Source organism: Lontra canadensis, unplaced genomic scaffold (genome assembly GCF_010015895.1).
Source record: "Lontra canadensis isolate GAN:19392208 unplaced genomic scaffold, GSC_riverotter_1.0 scaffold80, whole genome shotgun sequence".
Classification (NCBI taxonomy): domain Eukaryota; kingdom Metazoa; phylum Chordata; class Mammalia; order Carnivora; family Mustelidae; genus Lontra; species Lontra canadensis.
Window position 1 is genome coordinate 4,191,014 of NW_022631074.1, and position 21,565 is coordinate 4,212,578.

Below are 21,565 nucleotides of genomic sequence, written 5' to 3' on the forward strand. Positions count from 1 at the left end.
GGATCATGACCTGATGAGCCACCCAGTTGCCCCTCCTCTTAGATTATTGAAGGAAGAACTTTGATAGCAGTCTTAATAATAAAAATTAACAGTATTGTATTATTAGCAAGCATCAGTAGCACTGCCAGGGATTGTTCTAAGTGCTTTCCAAAAGGTAGTTATTATTATTCTTTCTGTTTTATAAACAAATAAATTGAGGCACAGAGCCATTAGGTGATTTGCCCAGGGTTACATATCAAGAAAGTGGTGGAACTGAGATTGAAACCCAAACACTGTGGCTGTAGACCATGGGCAAGTAAAGGGCCAGACAGTAAATATTTCAGGCTTAGCTCATAAGGTTTCTATTACTACTACTCAGTTCTGTCATTGTAGTGTGCAAGCAGCCGCAGCCAATATGTAAATGGATGGGTATGGTTGTTTTCTTATAATACCTTATTTATTGACAGGATATTTGAATTTCATATAATTTTTAGTTGTCACAAAAAGTTACTCCAGATTTTTCTTTTCTTCTTCCCTTTCCCCTTCTTCCTCTTCCTCCTCTTCTTCTTTAACAATTTAAATATGGCTAACTATTCTTATCATGCATTATTCAGTAGGTTATCACTGGGTCAGATTTAGCCTGTGGGTGGACAGTCGTCTGCCAGCCCTCCTCTAGACTGCCATGTATATTTTGGGGTCCTCTTTTGTTCTATTCTGGACTCCCCCTCCACCATCCAGTTTTCTTCCATGAGGGTTAGGTAACTTGATCTCTAAACATTTAGTTGATCCTTTATTCCAGTCAATGGGAAATACAACAGATTTAAAACTTGAAGTTTCTACTTCTATGTATAATCTAGATTTTTTTCCCCTAGTGATTTCACTACCACATAAATACTTGTTTACTTCCCTGAAGTCCTAAGGCAGAGCTAGCTAGATTTGTTTTTATTTACTCTTACTTTGCATGTAATTTTAACATTTTAGTATCATTATCATGGAGTTGGGCCTTGTTACTGAGGTAACTGATAGTGGGGCATGCACAGATCTCTCTTTTGTAATGTGGGCTCCTCTTTCATGTTCACATAATTCAGACATATAATTCTGCATATTTTTTTGCATTCTGTACAAGGTCACATTGTGACTGCATACTGTTATCTAAATATATTTCATAGCACATTTTATTTCTGCTAAAAGCCTTTATTATCTCTCTTCCTCTTTTAATACGACTAATTGCCCTACCAGTCAATACTCTTCTACTCAACATAATGATACAATCCCTTTCCCTTCTACTTTGTGCAAATTTAACGCCTCTGTTTCAACAGGTTATAATATATTTGTAAAATACAATACTATGATAGTACAGAATTAGCTATATACTTGGAGAGAAAGAAGGGCATTTTAGACCAGATTCTTAGGTGAAATTGTGTAAATAGGTCTGGAGGAAGCAACAGATCCAAAGACCTTAAAAGCATAGAAGTTAAGGAAATGGGAAGAAGCTTGCTGTGATTGGAGAGCATGAAATTTCTGATAAAAGCTATGTGTGTAAGTATAGTTTTGAATCAGACATGAAAGTTCTTATATCATGACAAGGAATTTGTATTGCCTGCTCTAGATTAACAATCTCAAATACTTAAATGGAATGGGAAGGGAATGATAGTAAAAAAATAAGCAGCTAGTATGTGGGAGAGGTGGATGGAGACTGGCGGGTTGGAAAGGAGGTTCATGTTCTGTGTAAAGGCAGTAATTGCTCAGCTTATTTTATCATAGAGAGATGCAAACCCTGTGGTATAGGGGTTCCTGTTTTTTAGGAGCCCAGAGAAACCTAGATTTAATCTGAAGTAGCAATATTTTTGTATTTTAATAAATAAATAAAATTTAAATATTAGCAACTAATTAAAATATTTAAAAAAATATTTTATCCATACAAAGTAAGTGTGTCAGCTGACAGTCTTCACTTTAGATGACACAATCCAAACAGCAGTTTGTAAAGTCTGTTAAGTAGTCAAATCATTCTGTGTTTTAGGATGATAACAATGGCAGCTGTATTAAATATGTACTTTTAAGTAAGTGTGGAATAGCAAGACTGGAGATAGGAAGAGTCTGTTAGAAGTTTAAAGATGATGTAGATGTTAATTAATGGCTTAATAGGGATAGAGAAGATTCCAGAGGTACATTGATGGGGCTTTTTTCATATTCATTGATAGTAAAATAAGTAATTTTAGAAGGGTTAAAAATGACAAATAATTCTTTACATTCTTGGCCCCCAAGTTCTGTTTTACTCATGTGGACTCAACTGCTTTTACCAGTTTATTGCATATCTGTCTAGATAGTTTGACAATATGCATTGGTATTCTTATGCCCTCTATCCTCTCCATCCTATCACACAAATGATAATGTAATTAATATATTTCTGCATTTTTTCTTAACAGTATATCTTAGAATTTTCCCATTATCTATTCATATAGATTTAAGTGTATTCTCTCTAATATTCTCATTAACATTTGCATTATATTTCATTGTCTGGGTGTATTGTAATTTATTTTCCCAGTCCCCTGTGGTAGACAATTAGCATGTTTCTATTCTTTTGCTATTACAAATCATTTGTGGGTGCATGTCCCTCAATGTCTTTGAGCTGATTTGTGTATATTTGGCTGATTTGCTTTTGTAAGTGGAATTGCTAAGTCAAATGATCATGTGCGTATTGTAAATTTTCTGATGACTACTGCTGTGTTGCCCTTTAAGAGAGGTAGTACCTCTTACCATCCCTCCAACAAGATATCAGAGCCTATTTCTCTACATCAGAACCATTGTAAAATATATCAACATTTTCATTTTTGTAAATATGATAGAAAAGGTATTTCATCACTTACTTGAATAAAGTAGAACATCTTTTCATATTAAAAAAAAAAATTCACTTGTGGTTTTTTTGTGTGTGTGAGGTAGTCCTCTCTGTGTTTTACCAGGTGGTTAATTTTTTAAAAAATTAATTCTTCAGGGGTGTCTGGGTGGCTCATTGGGTTGTGTCCAACTCAATCTTAGCGACTGTTGATCTTAGCTCAGGTCTTTTTCTGAGAGTCATGAGTTCAAGCCCTGCATTGGGCTCCATGCCCAGTGTAGATCCTGTTACTTGTTTAAGCTTTTTAACAGAGATTCTTGGTGTATCATTTTGCTTTGACTGCTTTTGTAGTTTTTGGTCTGTTGACACTTAAAAATTTTAAGTAAAGTTTTATAAAATATGGGGCATGATTATTATGTTATATTTAGAAGTCTTTGTAATTACTGTAATACTTGGGGCTTTTATATAATTTTTAAAAACTATATAGTCTCATGTTTGCATTCTAAAAAGCTTCATTCTTAGAGATTAGTTTGGATTAAAGGCAAAAAGTGAGTAAAAAAATACAACTTTGGGTATTCCTAGTTGAAGATCTTGTAGGTAATTAAAATCTAAAGATTCTGAGTTATTTGTCATTCCTTCTACTTTAGGACTGCTAAGTAATACTAAATAATTTCCATAGTTTTTCATGTTCGTGGTTAGGAAATAAGTCATATATCTTCTTATATGAAGTATAAATTATTAAAAACACAAAATATTTAGTAACAGTGTTTTCCAAAAACAATTATTTAAAAAGGAGGAACCACAGATTTTTGAGCAGTCTGTTATGAGTGGGATAATCAAGGTAAGCCCAGAATTTGAGAACCCATGTGTTGTTTATTAGATATCTAATTGGTGATAATACTATAATATAAATGTTGCCTGAGAGTTTCATGGTGACTCTCTAATTTTCTTATACTTCCATGTTAATTTTCCATCCTTTATATCCATCTGAAGAAAATTAGATTTTGAATTTTCTTAGGGGCCCATTGTACAGGGTGAAGCTGGACCCATTTTAAATCATCTTGACATGTGTAGCAACATTTTTGCCACTTGATATAACATTGCATTTTTTTTTTTTTTGCATTGTGAACACTGGTAGGCATGAGTAATGTAATTGTTCATTTTATAGTTCTAGAACTTTAGTATATTTCTTTGTATTTTCTTTGAGGACACTTAAAAGTTTACTGAAAACTTAACATGAATCTTAAATGATCAGTGTAATGATTCAAGTCTGGCTATTTAAAAACTAAATATCTGATATTACATAGTTTTTATCTCTTGAGAATATTTTAAATTGGGGCAAAAAAAAAAAAAAACCCTAAAGAAACAACAGAAGTTATTATTCACTTGTTCTTTCTAGGAGCTTCTTTGAATTGCTGCTGTTCTTTGGAAGAGATGAGTTTTATGAAGAGCCCTTAAAGGATATTCTCGGATCATTCCAGGTAAAACAACGTAGTCCTTCACATTTTGTGTACATTTAACACATGCCTTATTCTTCCCCTAAAAATGGTATATTGATTATTTATTGCTTTTAAGTTTTTATATTTACTAAGATGGCAATGGTTAGGATCCTATATATTTTACTAGCAGAAAAAGAAGATTCTTAAAATTAACTTTTAGCTGTATTTCTAAAAGCAGTTCAAGTTAACATTCCAGTTCCACATTTGCTAGACCAGAGCTTGCTTCTACCACCCTTGTAGATTCCTAAGCACATCTTACACATATACTCACATATTTTATTGCTATAGGCTTTGGTTTCAAAGCCCCATGTAGAACTCAGTCCTAGTAATAAAGGACTCTTCTTGCCTAGCCTAAAAGCAGGCTGCTTGTCCCATGTCCCTTTTCCCTTTGGATGTATCCTGATTTTCTCATATATTTATTTGTTTTCTCAATAGCCTTCCCAAGATAAGAAGCAATTTTTTTTTTTTTTTTTTTTTTACACATGCTATATGAGAGGAGAAAGTAAATCTGGAAGAGCATGACAAAGATCCAAAGACCTGTAGATGCAACAAAACAAAAACAAACAAAAAAAGACCTGTAGATGCAAGAACATTTGATATTTGATCTTTTTTTAAATTTTTTTTTTTTTTGGACAGAGATCACAAGTAGGCAGAGAGGCAGGCTGGGAGGGTAGGGGGAAGCAGGCTCCCTGCCGAGCAGAGACCCAATGTGGGACTCTATCCCAGGACCCTGAGATCATGACCTGAGCCAAAGGCAGAGGCTTTAACCCACTGAGCCACCCAGGCGCCCTGATCTTTTTACCATATACTTGGGAAGCAGTTATCTAGTACTCTGGCTAACTAGTATGTCATCATCATTCTCTGGGGTGGAATAAAGGAAGAAGATGTAGTTTGAGCTCCCTCTAGGGGTGAAGTCTTTAGACATTAAATTTATTCCTGTGATGCATTAACGAGAGGCTTTAGGTCAACTAGGAGTATTGTCCATCTTTAGGAAGGAGATCAGCATAATAACAGAAAAGTCATGCAGTGCTTTCTCTCACCTAGAATATTTATTTTGTATTTTTGAAATAAATCTTTTAGGCTGAATTAAAATAGATTTTTATGATTGTGCACTCTGGTGCATACGTAGACATAGGAAAATTAGAAGCTGACTTCATTGTCTAAGATATATCTAAACTTCTTCACATTCAGAATCTGACTCTAGATTTGTTTTTTCCACTCAGTCACTCTCTTTCTCTCTACCATTTTGTCTTCAGTGGCATCAAAAGTGTTGATGAGGTAGCATTTCTTAAAATAGTTGATAAACAAGCTAAAAGCTATTGGCACTAGGCTTTTAAAAGCTTAAGCTGGTTTTATGGTTCTGTTTAATCAGCCAGCTTTTGACTTCTGCTTCAGAGTACTGTTAAATTATATTAATTGCTCTATACCCTTTCCTTACCATTTGCTTCCCACAAATTCAAAGAATGCTAGTCTGTTGGATTTTATTGAGTCACCAGTATACCTTTTTGCCAGTTTTCATGCTGTCTCTTTGAATGTCCATGGATACAAAATGACAACTACATTGTGATCATTACCAGGCTGACTTGGATTCTAAGACAGCATTGACTATAAAGCATATTCTGATTTTAGAGTTGTAGAAATAGGAAAAAAATGTCTTAGAATCAGTAAAACAAAGTATATTATATTAAACATTATACTTTATCCATTCTTATATTTAGCAAAAGAAGTAAAAATACCTGTTTTCATGGAGCTTTTTTTTTTAAAGTTTATTTATTTATTTATTTTTTTAGTAATCTCTATACTCTGTATGGGGCTTGAACTCATGACCTCAAGAGTCCTATGCTTTTCCAACTGAACCAACCAGGTGCCCCATTATGAAGTTTACACTCCAAAGTCTATATTCAGTATTTAAACTTTTGTAATTTTCCATTCCACTTTTCCTTGACACTTGTGTTTTTGGCATTCCATTCTTGAATTTTTACTAGGCAAATACTTACTTGGTTACCAGTATATGCTAGGCACTAAGCCCTGGGAAAAACAGTAGTAAGCAAAACCAGAAAAAAACCCTCCTATTGTGGAAATTAATTCTAGTATAAAGACAGAAAGACAATAAATCAAATCTTCATATATTTGGGAGTATTTTGAAAGTGACAAATGACTCATAGGAAAATGAAGCAGGCCAGGGAGATAGGGAATGCTGGCATGGTGGTATTGGGGAAGGGAATTTCAGTTTTAAATGAGATAGTCAAGAAATGCCTTATGAAGATGTTAACCGAGCACTGATAATGGGAACTGCTGAAGTGTTTGTAAAGTAGATGAAAGACAATATTTGAATTATGTTTTAAATGTGTGAAATCATAACATCTGTGAAGGATTTTTTTTTTTTTTTTTTTTGAGCAGGGTTTTCAATTCAGTTTCAAAATAATTCCTCAGGGAAGAGTTCTTGTTTTTGTACTGTTTCCTGTCTCCTACTCAATTGCTAAAACCACCCCTCCTTTTGTTCTCTTTCGTTTTTAAAATCTCTATGCCACTTCTGCCACTTTCATTGCTATGACTCTTACTTCCACCTTCTTTCTTCCTACTCTGAATTTTCTTAATCCTCTAACTCCTGCCTCCCAGGAGAGATTGCATCATCTTTCATCCTCCATTTTCTGAACTGAGCTGTGGCTACTTGGTGTTTTCTTAGCCATGCACAAAGGGCCAACATGTAGTTCATCAGGTACACTTACTGAAACTTCTGCATTTGCTAAACTCTGTAAATTCCCCAGGCTTTTGACTTACCTCTGCTAGTCAAGTGATAATCCCAATGTCACTTTTTGGAATGTTTTTATATTTTCTAATGCAAACCATATTTCCTCGAGTGGTTCATTACTGTCCATCTTTCATAAAGATTTGTACAAGCTTAAGAGCTTGCGCTTTCTCTTCTACTGTAAGTAGGACAAACATAATGTTGCTCATACTGTAATATACCTGGGAATCTTGCTAAAATGCAGATATTGATTCAGTAGTTCTGGAGTGGGGAGCCTGAGAGTCTGCATTTCTGTCATGCTCAGAAGTGATGACTGTGGTGCTTGTCCCCACACCACAATTTTGAGTTAACAAGGGATTAACATTCTTTGCTGGATTTGAGTTAATTATCCCTCCTATCAGGGTGTGGGCTCTGAAGTCATACTACCTGGATTTCTGTTTTCACAGTAAGACCAAAACCTGGCCCTTAGGTTTATTCTTAAGATAACTCTTTTCTTTAATGAATTTCTGATCTCCTAAAATCTGAGTTGCTCAAGTAGAAATTTTAAATCTTGTTACTGACTGACTGTAATTTTTCCTCTACCTTATTCCAAGAGAAAGTTTCATTCTTAGAGCCAGGTGTTCCATTTGTTGACTTCTAAAAGTTTGATTTCTTAATTTTTGTCTTCAGTAGTTTTTCTTTACCTCAAAGATGATGATACATTTCTTACATGGTGAAGCCTACCAGCTTATTATTTTTAATCTGTTCATTGGTGAGCTTTCCATAGGCTTGTGATTGAATTCATACACTGGGTCTCCAAAACCCATTAATGTAATTAAATTTAGATTCCCAATGAAATGACAAAAATAACATGAGAACAGAATTCCTAATGAATGTTGGAAACTAGGATCAGGATCTATATCAAGCCCTCAGGGATGAATCCATCTCAAGTGATAAGCCAAACAGTACTTGATTAACTGAATGTGATTAAATAGGGGAGAGGGGAGGCCTTCTGAATGCTTTCCAGTAATGCCCCATACTCCTATCAGCTTATAACAGTGGAAACTGGAAGAAATTATCAGATGGTGGGCCATTAGGTATATGGCCAATCTCCTTCTTGTTGGTCCTTCCTGAAAATGCCCCAGGTATGCAGTAGAGCCCACACTGCAGGAATACTGATATGACTAAGCTATCAATATCCAAAATAGGATGTATGGCTCTCCATGAAAGCATTCCTTTCATTGACAAAATGACCCAAACTAAATGCAGCCTGCCCCAATACCCAGAGGTTAGAAAGTTTTTCAAAGAGCTATGGTTGTCTCCCATTGTAGCTTCCTCTTTACTGCCTGATGGGCCATTGATCTAACAAAGTAAACTTAACCTTTTCTCTTCTGTCTTGGTTGAGCTTAAAGGAGTCAGAGAGACCTATCTACCCGTTAGTAAAACAGCTCTCTGTTCTAGATATTCTAGGTAAAGATGAATAAAGAGATTAATGCCAGTTACCATCAGTACATGGTTTAAGACCATTAAAGGATCAGTTTTGTTCTTTCTGTGGTTGAGTTCAGGGTATCCTCCATGAAACTGGAAGTGAAATTATAAAGAAGGGACCATTCCAGAGAATGTATGGAGTTAAAATACTGTATGGAGATGGAACTTCTAAATTAAAAGTAGGTGATCAACAGCAGATTAGCTCCAGAAAAAACTCAATCAGTGAAGGAAACAGATCTCTAAAAATATATTTTCATTTCATAGTTACATGCAGCCATATCTTACTGTACAATGTCTTCCATTTTCAGGATAAAGGAAAGCTCCTACAAATGCAGGACTCATGTAAAACAGGATTCTCACAAGGGAAAAAATAAAATGAGGCTGGCAGTGAACTTCTCCACTGTAACAAACACTGGAATAAATAAATAATGTCTGTGGAGTTTTTCAAGGGAAAAAATATTACATAATAATAAGCTGCCAAGGCCTGTAGTTTATGAGAGAGGGCACAGAAAGAAATAGCCCAAATCCTAGAAAAACAAAGCAACTGTAAGACTTTCATCAGAAAAAAAAAAAAAAAAGTATGCCAGCTGATTTAGAAATGGTCAAAACAAAGAATTTATAAATACAGTTGTTATAAAATTAAAAAATAGGACTGATGTGAGGAAACTGAACTTGTAGATTATTGTTAATATGGCTGTAATGAAAATTCTTTAATGTTAGAAATGATTCTGGAAAAGAGTATACAAGCACACACATGATAACAGAACCGAAATCTCAGATTATGATATTGATTGGATGGAGGTAAGGAAGGTAGGAAGAATCAGGTATATTTTGGGGGCACTTAAGCTGATATAACCATACAGAGTAGTGCCATACACTAAGTAGACTACTTGGAATAAGCTGCCCAAAGACTTAATTTGGTTAAGTCCTAATCCTGGTATTTAAACCATCTTTGTAGTACTGGTTAAAATGCTTTTAGAGAATACGATCATACCAACTTAATAATATCAAGACATTTTGAAGAGCAGTTTCAGAATTGTGTTCACATATTCTTTTCTTCTCTAGTAGAAGTTCTCTCCTGTCTCTGCTTAATTCCATTTTGACTGCATATGATGCCACCCTACTCCCCCCACCACAAGCTTTTCTACTGTTACTAAAACACTAATCCCTCTCTATTCTGTTTTGGTTTGGTAAGTCTCTCCAACTATGCTGTTAGAGCTCATGGGCAGGGGCTACTTTCACTCCTGTGTCTACAGCATTTAGTAGTCTTAGCCCTTAGTATGAATATGTTTGCCAATACAAATGAAGGATAAATAAGTCCATAGGCATTTCTTTCTTTAAAAAAAAAAAATCCCTCTTAGAGATGTATCATCATTGCTGAACTCTGAAAAACAAGAAACAATGAGGTGTATTTTCTGAAATTTACTCCATGGTCCGTTGGTTACTACTATACAGTAAGACGGGGGATAGATCAACAAATGCATTCATGAGATGAAACCACTGAATATTTACTTGTGGATTCTACTTTGACAGTGTGTAGAAAAAAGAAATTGAAGTCTGCCTAAGTGTGAGAAAGGTATAAGGGAAGAGATTTCACTATCTGTGAAAGAAACGTGCTTGACAAGTATTCCACATATTTAACACTGGGAATGAAAAAGACTGGTGTTAAAATTGAAGTTTCAGATTCTGAAATCATTTTATAAAAAACTGTATTCCTTAGATAAATTTTGTGTTGAAATGGGTAAAGCGTTGATATTTTTTCACTGTCATTTATATGTTTGAAATTGTTACTCCTATTAATAATTCTTATATATTACCCCCTCAGAAATATTTTCACTTTCTCTGTAATTTTTTTATAATCTGAGAAGGAAACACTTTACATCAACTGTTGAAGTTCTGTGATCACTTTGAAGAGATTTAAGAGCCAGAGTTATTTCAAGCTTAATATAATAAATAAACTTGAGACAGTTAAGCTCAAGGGACCAAGAGCAAGCCTCCAAAAGATAAGGCTGTCAGCATACATAAGTTGTGTATCTCAGGAAAGGCCAGTATACCCTGACACATGGAATGACAGTCATCTCAAAAGCAGGTACTAGACACTGCATTGATAGTTATTCATACCACAGTATGCAACTATAAACAAAGATTTTATATTCTGAGCATCTTAAAATTTTGTGTTGTCAGAAGCAGGCATGTTAAGTGCCTTCAAAATCAATGATAAGATTAATAGTTTGAAAATAGCTCTGAAAGTGCATTAGAGTCATTGAAGCATTCATTGATCAGTGAAAGATGATTCTGTAGTGTCCGAATACATAACTAGAATTATAAGCATATTAGTGCTTGAAGTACTAATTTTATGTTTTCCCAGATAAAATACTAGATCATAGAAAATTTAGCTGTAAAGAACTGTTAAAGGTCATTAAATCCAGTCTAACAAACACATGATGAAATGAAGGACACAGAAATTCATTCATTTATCCATCCATTCAGTAATGTTTATTGGAGATTAACTTGTCCAGTCTGTAGCATTTCCAGTATTGTGACCTGTTCTTGACTAAGTCTGCTGGCTCTTTCCTGCTGAAAGATTTTATATTTCTCTCTTTGTGTGGGAACCTGTACTCAAGTAAATCTTGCATATACCTTAATTCTGCGTCAGGGTCTATCTTACAGGTTAGAATCATTACAATAGCACTTCTCTGTTGGCCATATTATTTCCTTACCAATTTAAAAATGTTAATAGTAGTGTTGTGCTTTTATTAGCATGGCAGTCACCGATTCTGAAATTTGGTTATGCTCTCAGTTAAAGGTTGTGCTGTACTTACTATTGACTTCCCCTTCAGGTAAAACTCCCAATTGTTAATTTAAGTAACTTTTTCATTAACTACTTAAGATTTTTAAAATGTATAAAAATATAATCATGTATTAAACAGGGAACAGTTACTTACATTTAAATATCCATTTAAATTGAATTGATATAATCATGTATTTGCAGCAATGTAGATGTCAAAACAATAGGTTTAAAGAAAATTTTTTTAAAGTTTTATTTATTTAAGTACATGGGGCTTGAACTCATGACCCTGAGATCAAGGGTTATATGCTCTTCCAACTGAGCCAGCCATGTGCCCCTAAAGAAATGTTTTATTTATACTGCTATCTTAATAAAATGCTTTGTGACCTAACATTTTGAGACCTTCCAAAGATTTATTGAGGAGAGAGAAGAAGAAATTAATGTGGTTATCTAAATGATAGCAGATAAAGGTCTACACTAGGGTGTAAACAGTAGAAATAACAGGAGGAAGTACATCAGATAATAAAGAAAATTGACATAATATTAGGATCAGTAGAAGACAGTGAGTTTTATGTTAGATTCCAAACCCAATGTAAGAACAAATAATATGTAAAACCAGGACTCTCTAGACTTCTGATAGGACAGCCATCTAGGTTTTAAAAATATATATACATATCAATACACGTGTATTTGTTTTTTTGTGTACATTTACTAACATTCTATACATTATGAAACGTAAGAAACATTTTAAAAAGATAAAAGTAAAATAATGTTTCAACAGTGTAAAAACTAATGACAGAGGTGTGACTAAATGTGTTTTATTTTGAAAAATTTTGACACTTGGTCATATAATAATTCAGTCTGATTTTGGTTCAGTTTACTCTGATACTTGGTTTTAATAGCTGTCATAGGTGAAAAAGACACCTTTTGGTAGATCTAAACAAAATCTTGTAAACTATGATACTCAGTTTTAAATTCCTTCCACCAAATTTAGAGTTGTTGAAATATGTCTAGTAAATTTCTGTTGTTATGGAAATCAGTGTTTTCTTGATACCATTTTTAACATATGAATTGAAAACCTATTAAAATGCTGCAGTTGAAAGGTTTTTTAATTAAAAATTCTAGTTTAAGTTTTTTAAGGTCACATATACAAACATAGGTGACATGCTGATTTTTGGTAATAGCAAACATGTAAAAATGCAGACAGCTTCCAAACATTCATTTTAAATCATTTTCTCCATAAGAACTTTCTTTTGAAAAGCAGTAACCTTTCCACTGTTATACTGTCTTCTTTATATGGACAAACTCAGAATGATTATTTTTTAAAAACACGAGATAAATATTCCTTAGGAACGTACCACAGAAAAGAACAGCACATGTGTGATGATGTCTTTTGCTGAAAAAAAAACAACTTTTTGAAATGCTTTGCCATAAGATAACCAATGACAATGTGATAAATAAAAGATATGATCATATCTTACTTCAAAGTATTGTAAAGATTTTATTTTAAAAGCTCTGTTTCTACAACACTGACCACATTGAAGACCTTTATAAAATATTTTTGCTTTGATTTGCTATAACAGCTTATTTTATGAATGAATTTGACATGGTATTCTATAATTTTACTCTGGAACCTGCGTTTCATTCAAAATAAGACAAATACTTCATAGTGCTTCTGATTCCATGGATTCCATAAAACCCTATTTTAATTAAAAAGTTAATTATTGAGAATATATCTTCTCTGGTATACCTTTCCTTTCTTGGCTCTGTTTGAAGACGCTTTTAATTACCTAAGAAGTAAGATGTCAACCTTTAATAATTCAGGGCCTCCTTTTACATGATAAATACTAGAAGAGTGGACTGGTACTCATTTTCAGTACCGCAGGAGAAGGAATTAAGTTTATTATGGATTGAGGTAGCTAGTAGAGGCTTCTCAGGGAAAAGTAGGACTATGAGAGGATAGGAAAGGATTTAGAATGGTTTATGGGAAGGTTTAGATAAGGTTTATAGGAAGTTGAAGGAGAAAGAGAATGATAATGAGAAAAAGGGTAAGCAAGACAGTGCATGATGAATCTAAGAGATATGGATGAGATGAAGCTGGAGGAAAGGATTCATATACAATATGTGAATGAGTTAGGAAGGTACATCCAGAGTTCCTTAATTATGAAGTTGGGGCATTAAGAATTTTATGCTATTAAAAAAAAGGAATTTGATCACTATAAGCTGCCAGAGAAGAGTTCAGATCAGGTATATGGTATGGCCAGAAAACTGGTGCCAGTTCTAAAGAGGCAACAAGTTCAGGGAAGAAAATTCTTCTGAACAAAACATTAAGCCCATACATTAAGTAATAGATTCTGAAGGAAGAGTCAGGGAAGGAGTTGTGTTTTCTCTCTACCTTTGGCAAAAACACAAAGTTGAAAGTTTCTGAGGGAATTACATTTAGCACTGTGTGGTGGTATCAACAATAGTAGATGACTAAATAAAGGATTGGGTTAATATATAGGTGCAAGTTTTTAATTAAACATTATAAAAATATATAATATGTATATATAGGAAAGATAAGTTTTGAATTCTACAGTGGTTTAAGTGCTTCCTTTTTTTTTTTTTTTTCCACTTTCAAGGCTTTTAAATTACATTTCATCCATAGAAGCCACCATATTATTTAAGGAATGGGGAGCCAAAAGATATATACAGACTTACTTGTTCTCTTTTATTCCATGTCTTTTTAAATACGCCAAAATGAAATCTTCATTTCATCCCTGTTTCCTATCCCGAGCTATTTCTCATAAAAGTGGTCTCCAAAATATGGTGCACTTGACTTAAGATGTGCACATACACAAAGAAACAAAACTCTACCTTATAATCTTTATCTTAAAAAAATGAACTTAAGCTAATTGACTGATTTTTAATAGAAGGGTTGATAGGAGTACAAGTGTATAATTTCTAGTATTCGCATTTATGAAAATATACTCTAAATGTAGGTATAATTTAAAAGTATGCCGGAGTTGACTATGGGGTGGGGCTTATTAAATATACAGTTTATCAGGACTTTCCTCTAGAAATTTTGATTTAGTATATTTGAATTGGTGCCTGGTAATCTGTTTTTTGTTTTTTGTTTTTTTTTTTTTTTTAACAAGACCTCCAAGTATTTCTTACTTTCCAGCCATATTTAGGAAATTAGCAATAGATCTATTGTACCGTATCTTGACATAGCTCAATTCCAGGTATAGGTCCTACAGTGCTAATGGTTGTATGATTGGTACCTTACCTACTTACTGTAAGACAGCTAGAACGATGGGTTGTCCAAGAGCTCAGAAGCAAAGGTAAAGCTCAGCAGTGATACCGGGGCTAGCATCCAGCTCACCTTATCTCTTGTGCTTTTATTGGACCCAAAGCCAGCTTAACAGTAGTTGAATTTTAGGGGTAGCAGTATGTGAGTCTAGAGTAATTTAGAAGTTTGTTTACCTTTAGGTTTGAAATTGATGATTGTTTTAAATTATAAATTGTTACCACAGATTTTTACTATGTTCCATGTGTTTAAAACATATCATTGCTGATCAAAAACTTCATACCTTATTTTTGTGAATAACATGCTGACACATGGAAATGCAGAAAATAATTTTATGCTAAGGCATTTGGGTATGCTAAGATAAATTATTTATCCAAATTGTTAAAAAATGCTAGAAGAAATACTATTAAGTGCTTACTATGTGCCAGGCACTGTACTAAGCACTTTTCAGTACTGTATATTTAAACCTCACAACAATCCTGTGAAGTAGGTGTTTCTAGTATATGTTCTGCAGATGAGTTAACTGAAGGAGCACAGAGAGGTTAAGTAACTTGCCCATTACTTAGACAGTTTTTGTTTGCTTGCTTGCTTGCTCATTTTAATTTGGAAATACTCTAAATAACTTTTAGAAGATAAACTTACTTTCATGTTATGACTTAATGATCCTTTGACTTCTTTGACTAAATGATTCTTTATCTTGAAACTTGTTATTTCTTCTACTGCCTTATTGTCTTACAAAACAAATAAAAGCTCTTTTTGTGTAGTTTAACAAGGAATAAAAAGTGGCATATAGGTATCACTTTGTAACATTCAAATGACGAAAGAACATGACATATAAAAGCAAAGTGTTTATTGCCACTTTGAATATGTAGCCTGATTATTTATGTTATAAGTAAGATTTGTAATGTTGTATTGTTTTATACTGAAGCTTTGCTTTGTAACGGTTACTATGTTTTTAGTGTCTGAAGGATTTTTTGAGCACAGAAAGAAATTTTGGCAATTGTGTTGTAATTGATGTGCAATTTTTTCAGATTTTAACATTGCCAATTTCAATATCTAATTCTTTTCTAAGGCTATAAGCCCTGTTTATGCATTTTAAAAAAATAAATCTAGTCATACCTTCCCTAGGCTTTCAGTTAATCTTTTAAAATTATCAAATTAAATTCCCTGAAACATTTTCAAAAACAACCACCAAGGTGTATAATGAATTTAAAAAGCATAATCAAACAATTAAATTTTATAAATCTAAATCTAATAAGTTATATTTTTAAATTCAGTTGGCCAAGTTCTCCTAAATATTAAGATTTGTTTACAAATTAAACTTGTTACATAATTCATAATATAATCATGAGTCTAATATAATGGATTCTCTAAAAATATTTCAAACATCTTTTAAAAAAATCCCAGAAAATGTATAGACAAATTATCAGTCAATGCCCAATTTATCAGTGCATCTTTATCGTAAAATGAATGCAAAGTTTTGTATTATAGGTTGGATTCATTCCTTCAGTCTGCCATTTGTTCATCCCAAGACTACAAATCTGCTAACACAACAAAATGCAATAGACTTTCCATCTTCCAGCCTTCCAGCATTACTCAAGAGTATACATTTGCGATCAGAGCAGGGGACCTGTGTCTACGTGCCAACCACAGTCTGTATTGCACAGGGACCCTCTACCTCCTTTTTATAGTCAGGCTCTTGCTTGCCATTGTTAACAGAAGCTTTAAGAGCCCTCACATAAGTTTAACTCAACATTTAAGTTTTACGTCTTTGCAACCTGGTTCTTTTCCTAGAAATGATGCATCCTGTAAGTTTTTCCCTTACATTTCGCAACCTGATTCTTTTCCTAGAAATGATGCATCCCTTAAGTTTTTCCCTTGGGTTACACTTCATCCCTATTATAATTGGATTTTCTAAGTCCAATTATGTAAAAACTCCTAACCTTTGGCATTAAAGCCTATTTGTGTACTGATGGGGTTTTGACACCCTACTTAGGTTACTATAGCAACCCTTTCTCTTTTATAATTTAATAGCTGCCTCATTGACCATCAGTCATTTTATTGACAAGGATGATCAAGTTTAGTTTTTAACCCCTTAAATTCACAAAGCCAAAATGATTTTTCTCTCCTAGGAATGCCAGAATCACCTCCGCAGATATGGAAATGTGAATCTGGAACTGGTGACTCGAATCATTAGAGATGGTGGCCCATGGGAAGATCCAGTGTTGCAAGCTGTTCTTAAAGCCCAGCCAGCATCTCAGGAGATAGGTACTTCAGGAGACTCAAAATCCAAACCAACATTTGTGAGAAGCAAGCGCAACTTATTTCTAATTAGAGCAGTAATAGTGATTTTTCTTTATCTTCTAATACTGAATAAGAGTAATGTATTTTCACATGAAGTGTGTTTAAATTGTTATACTAACCTGGCCCAAGAATGACTTTTGACACCAGACTAGGTACATTTATTTTCAGTAGTTTCCCGTTTATTCTAATGGGAATTCAGAGTGTTAACACTTTTACTATCTAGATGTTACTTATAGTTTGTTTTTGCCACTTGTTATATTTTAAAAATCTATTTAAGTAGGAACAAACACCCTTAAAAAAATCACCCTGCTTAAGCACATGGAATCTCCCTTATACAGGAAACTCTGTGAGGGTTGGAACTCTGCCAGTTTTTATCACCACTACTGCATATCCTCTACCCAGCCCAGAGTAGGTGGGACAGAGTAGGTGCTCTATATAAATATTTGTTAACTGAATGAATGACCACATGATGAATGCATTAAATGAATGTGTGACTGTTTGAATGAATAAGTAAATTTCAATTCCAAACACTCTGGAGCAGTATTTCCCAAACTTCATCCATTAATGGAAGTTCCCCTTAATGCCCTGCGTACTTCTTTGACTTCAACTCCTCTTCAACCTAGATCTGCAGTATTTCCTGTGGGCCAGAATTTCCTTTGAGACAATAGGCTCTGTCAATTACTTCTAGTTTATTCTTTTTAAAAATGTTTGCCATATTATTCCTGAGCCCCAGAACATTTTGGTCACCAAATTTAGAATGTAAACTCAACAGTAGTATAAGCAAAAATGTATGGAGAACATTTGAAGGCATAGAGAGCCCATGAAGTGCAGTTGTAAGATGGCCAGAGGGAAAAGACAAGACTTCTAGCCTTGGAACCATTCAGACCTTGGAACCATTCAGACCTTGGTCTGGACCTTACTCCACATCACATTTTATGCTAAGCAGGTTAGGATCTTTCCATTTGTCTCAGGTTAAGGGTTGGGGGGTGGGGGTCTTTGAGTAGAGCTGAGTGGAGAAGGGGCTATGCTTGTGCAGCTTAAGAGCAAGCCAACCCCAGATACAAATGTGGAGGACTGTGACAGATATGGGAGAAGATGAAGAAAGACAGAAGACCAGAAGTAGTGCAAAGTGGTGGGTAAGGAGGCTACGGTAGATATGATACTGGTTTAGTGGTAAATACCCAGGGGATACAAAGGAGACTGGAACTTGATGTGAGGGTTTCAGAAGGAATAAAAAACTGAGGAGGGAGGAAGTTGGAACTGAAGAGAAAGAGTTGGACCATTGAGGAAAAGTATTAAGAGTCCATATAGGGAAGGCAAGGGTGACAGACTGAGGAGAACTATGAGGAGACTGGGAAATGTGGCCAGAGCAGACAGGAGCGAGACAGTTTCAAAAAGAGTGAGAACAGAGAAGAAGATCGGACTTTTAGGGAAGCTTTGAGGTTTCTCTGACAGAGCTGGAACATTTCTGTTTTTGGTTGGTATAAGGGCTTTTGGCATCTCTCTCTCTCTAGTCCTTATGTACATACTCCCATACTTTGTACATACCTTATGTACATACTTTCATACTTCCACTAAAATACTTCACTTTGGGAAAAGCTGCTCTAGTGTCTGATAAATATGGATGACTCTCCTCTAGTTGGTGACTTTTAGGGTGAAGACCAGTCCGAAGTTTATCTTTGCATTAATTATACAAATCACTGTCTGCTTATATCATATACAGTAAACAGAACTGAAAGGCAAATGTTGAAGCCCAAATAAAACATTACTCATAGGCATTTTAGGAGCTACTGATTAAACATCACAACTAATAAAAATACTTTGGATTTGAAATATGGATCCCTGTTCCTGTTCTACCCCTTACTCTTTGTCCTTGGGCAAGTCATTTGACCTCTCTGAGACTCAGTTTTGTGATCTGTTAAAGAAGTACTATGATATGATACCTGTCATAGGTTGTTGTTAGGTCTAAATAAACTTAGTTTGTAGATTATAGATAAAAGATGTTTATAGATTTTTAAATTGTGTAAAAGAAAAAGTATTAATTAATAATTATTCTTAGTGACACCTGAGCATATATTAGTAAGCAGTTCTATTTGGCACTATTTTCGACTTAATTTTTTGTTAAAAAGTAATAAAATATATTACATTTTCATTAATTCAAATTACTTTTCTCTGTAATTAATCTAAATCAGTGTGGTTTAATGATAGGAGTCAGCCTTTTAATCTTATAGTAGTGAAAATATTAGGCAGTAAAAAAAAAAGTACATAATAGACTTGAAATTCCAGACCCCATATTATCTGAAACATTTTAACATATTAGTGAACTGAAAAGAGAATATTTCATTTTATTTTCTTTTTAAAATTTTTTCACTTTTTAGACTGTAAAGAAATTAATAGTTCTTAAGCACTGTTTTGGTGTTCCTCTTATTTCTCTTTTTCCAATTATATAACTGAGTATTCTTGTCACAAATAAATTCCTACTAAGGAGTATGCTATTTAATTAAATAACTACTTACTACTTAGAACCACATGTTAGTGGTAAAGTTTCAGACAACCTTGAGAATCTTAAGAGTAATAAGACTCTGTTTTCTTTTTAATATAGTGAACAAATATTTAAGTTCTGAAAATCCACTGTTCTTTGAACTACGTGCCAGATACCTAATTGCTTGTGAACGCATACCTGAAGCAATGGCTCTTATTAAATCTTGTATAAATCACCCAGAAATCAGCAAAGACTTGTACTTCCATCAAGCGCTCTTCACATGTCTGTTTATGTCACCTGTAGAAGATCAGCTATTCCGGGAGGTAATGTTTGAGATTATGTTTGCCTAGTACTATTTTAACCTTATCAGAAATAAGAAAAATAGCCCTTTCTTGTTAAATTCCTTTTGTAGTAACACCAGAGATTTTAAGATTACATTATCTAGACGAGTTCTCATTGGCATCATTCTTTAAGCTCCTATTGAATTAGACAATCTGATATTAACAAATGATGCAATTAACAAAACATTCATCAATAAGCATTATTCATGGTGAGCTTCTTGTGATAGATAAGAGATTAAATAAGAACCGAGAAGGATTTTTAATAAAAGTTTCTGTTAACTTTCAGCACTTTTTTTTTCAGCACCTTTTAAAATAATTTTTATGAAGTATTTTGCCTTTTAAATACTAGGAAATTAAATCCTCCTGTCTGTATTTTGTTTTTTTTTTTTTTTTGAAGATGAAAGAATTAATCTTTTCCTAATAATAGAACTTATTTATCTACAAGCTGTGGACATTAATGAGATTAAAAATAGTCATAAAATTGTAGGTTCTATATAATGAAACTATGAAAATATTTGTGTAATTCATCATTGTCTTTGTAGAAGAAAACCAGAAATTTAATTTTTTTCCTGAATGTTAACTCTACACATTTAATGCAGTTAGCTTTTTAGATATTTTTATTGATATGAACTGCTTTTTCTTTTCCTTTTATAGCATTTATTGAAAACTGATTGCAAAAGTGGGATTGATATCATCTGTAACACTGAAAAAGAAGGCAAGACTGTGTTAGCCTTGCAACTCTGTGAATCTTTTCTCATTCCACAACTCCAGAATGGAGATATGTACTGTATCTGGTAAGTGTTCCAATACGGAAACTGAGAAGGGGAACAGAAGGAGAATGGTTAGCTGAGTCTTGACTTTGTTTTTCAAAAAGTTATGTGAAAATGTAAAGTCACTTTTTAAAAATTTATTGTGCGAGAAACAACAGTTCGTTGTAAGACCTAAAAAAGACAATGACCATGTACCAGTAATTGACAGTGTAAATGTTTAAAGTATGTATTATAACGAAAGAATTGTATTTTAAATTATATGTGAGTGTTAGTTTTTTAGGACTTTTTTTTAGAACTGTTTTAGGTTCACAGCAGGATTGAGAGGGGAGTACTGATATTTCTCATTATATCCCCATCCCCATCCATGCAGTTCCCCCATTATCAGCATTACTCAAAAAACATAACTCACCAGAAAAATATTTTACTTTTTTTTTTAAATCAGAGATGAACCTACAGTGGTATATCATAACCACCCAAAATCCATAGTTTATCTTAGAGTTCACCATTCGTGTTATATAATCTATGGGTTTGGATAAATGTATAATGAAATACATCATTATAATATACAGAGTATTTTCATTATCCCAAAATTCCTTTGTGCTCGACCTATTCATTTCTTATCTCCCTTCCCCTCCCTCACCTCTGGAAACCACTGATCTTTTTACTATTGTCATTGTTTTGCCTTTTCCACAGTATCATATAGTTGGAATTATACAGTATATAGCCTTTACAGATTGGCTTTTTTCATTTAGTAATACGCATTTAAGGTTCCACCATGTCTTTTCATAGCTTGATAGCTCATTTCTTTTTAGCCCTGAATAATATTCCATTATCTGGATGTGCCACAGTTTATGCATACATTCAGCTACTGAAGGATATATTGGTTGTTTCCGAGTTTTGGCAACTACAAAGAAATAAAGCAGCTATAAATATCCTTGTGCAGGTTTTTGTGTGGACATAAGTTTTCAGATCCTTCAGGTAAATACCAAGGAGCATGATTACTGAAATGTGTGATAAGAGCAGGTTTAGTTTTGTAAGAAAAAGCCTAACTTCTCTTCCAAAGT

At 33.8% G+C, this 21,565-nt stretch overlaps 1 protein-coding gene across 3 annotated transcripts in view; it reads left to right on the forward strand.

Moving 5' to 3' along the window:
* The window catches only part of ZNF654 (zinc finger protein 654), an 80,974-nt gene that overhangs the window by 40,673 nt on the left and 18,736 nt on the right, over positions 1-21,565 (forward strand). For 2 of the 3 annotated variants that reach the window (XM_032882216.1, XM_032882218.1), the window contains exons 3-6: positions 4,212-4,293; positions 16,737-16,872; positions 19,511-19,713; positions 20,386-20,525. In XM_032882216.1, the coding sequence (XP_032738107.1) occupies positions 4,212-4,293; positions 16,737-16,872; positions 19,511-19,713; positions 20,386-20,525 (561 nt within the window). Of the gene's footprint in view, positions 1-4,211; positions 4,294-16,736; positions 16,873-19,510; positions 19,714-20,385; positions 20,526-21,565 lie in introns of those variants that run through there. The other variant, XM_032882219.1, reaches the window with a different exon arrangement.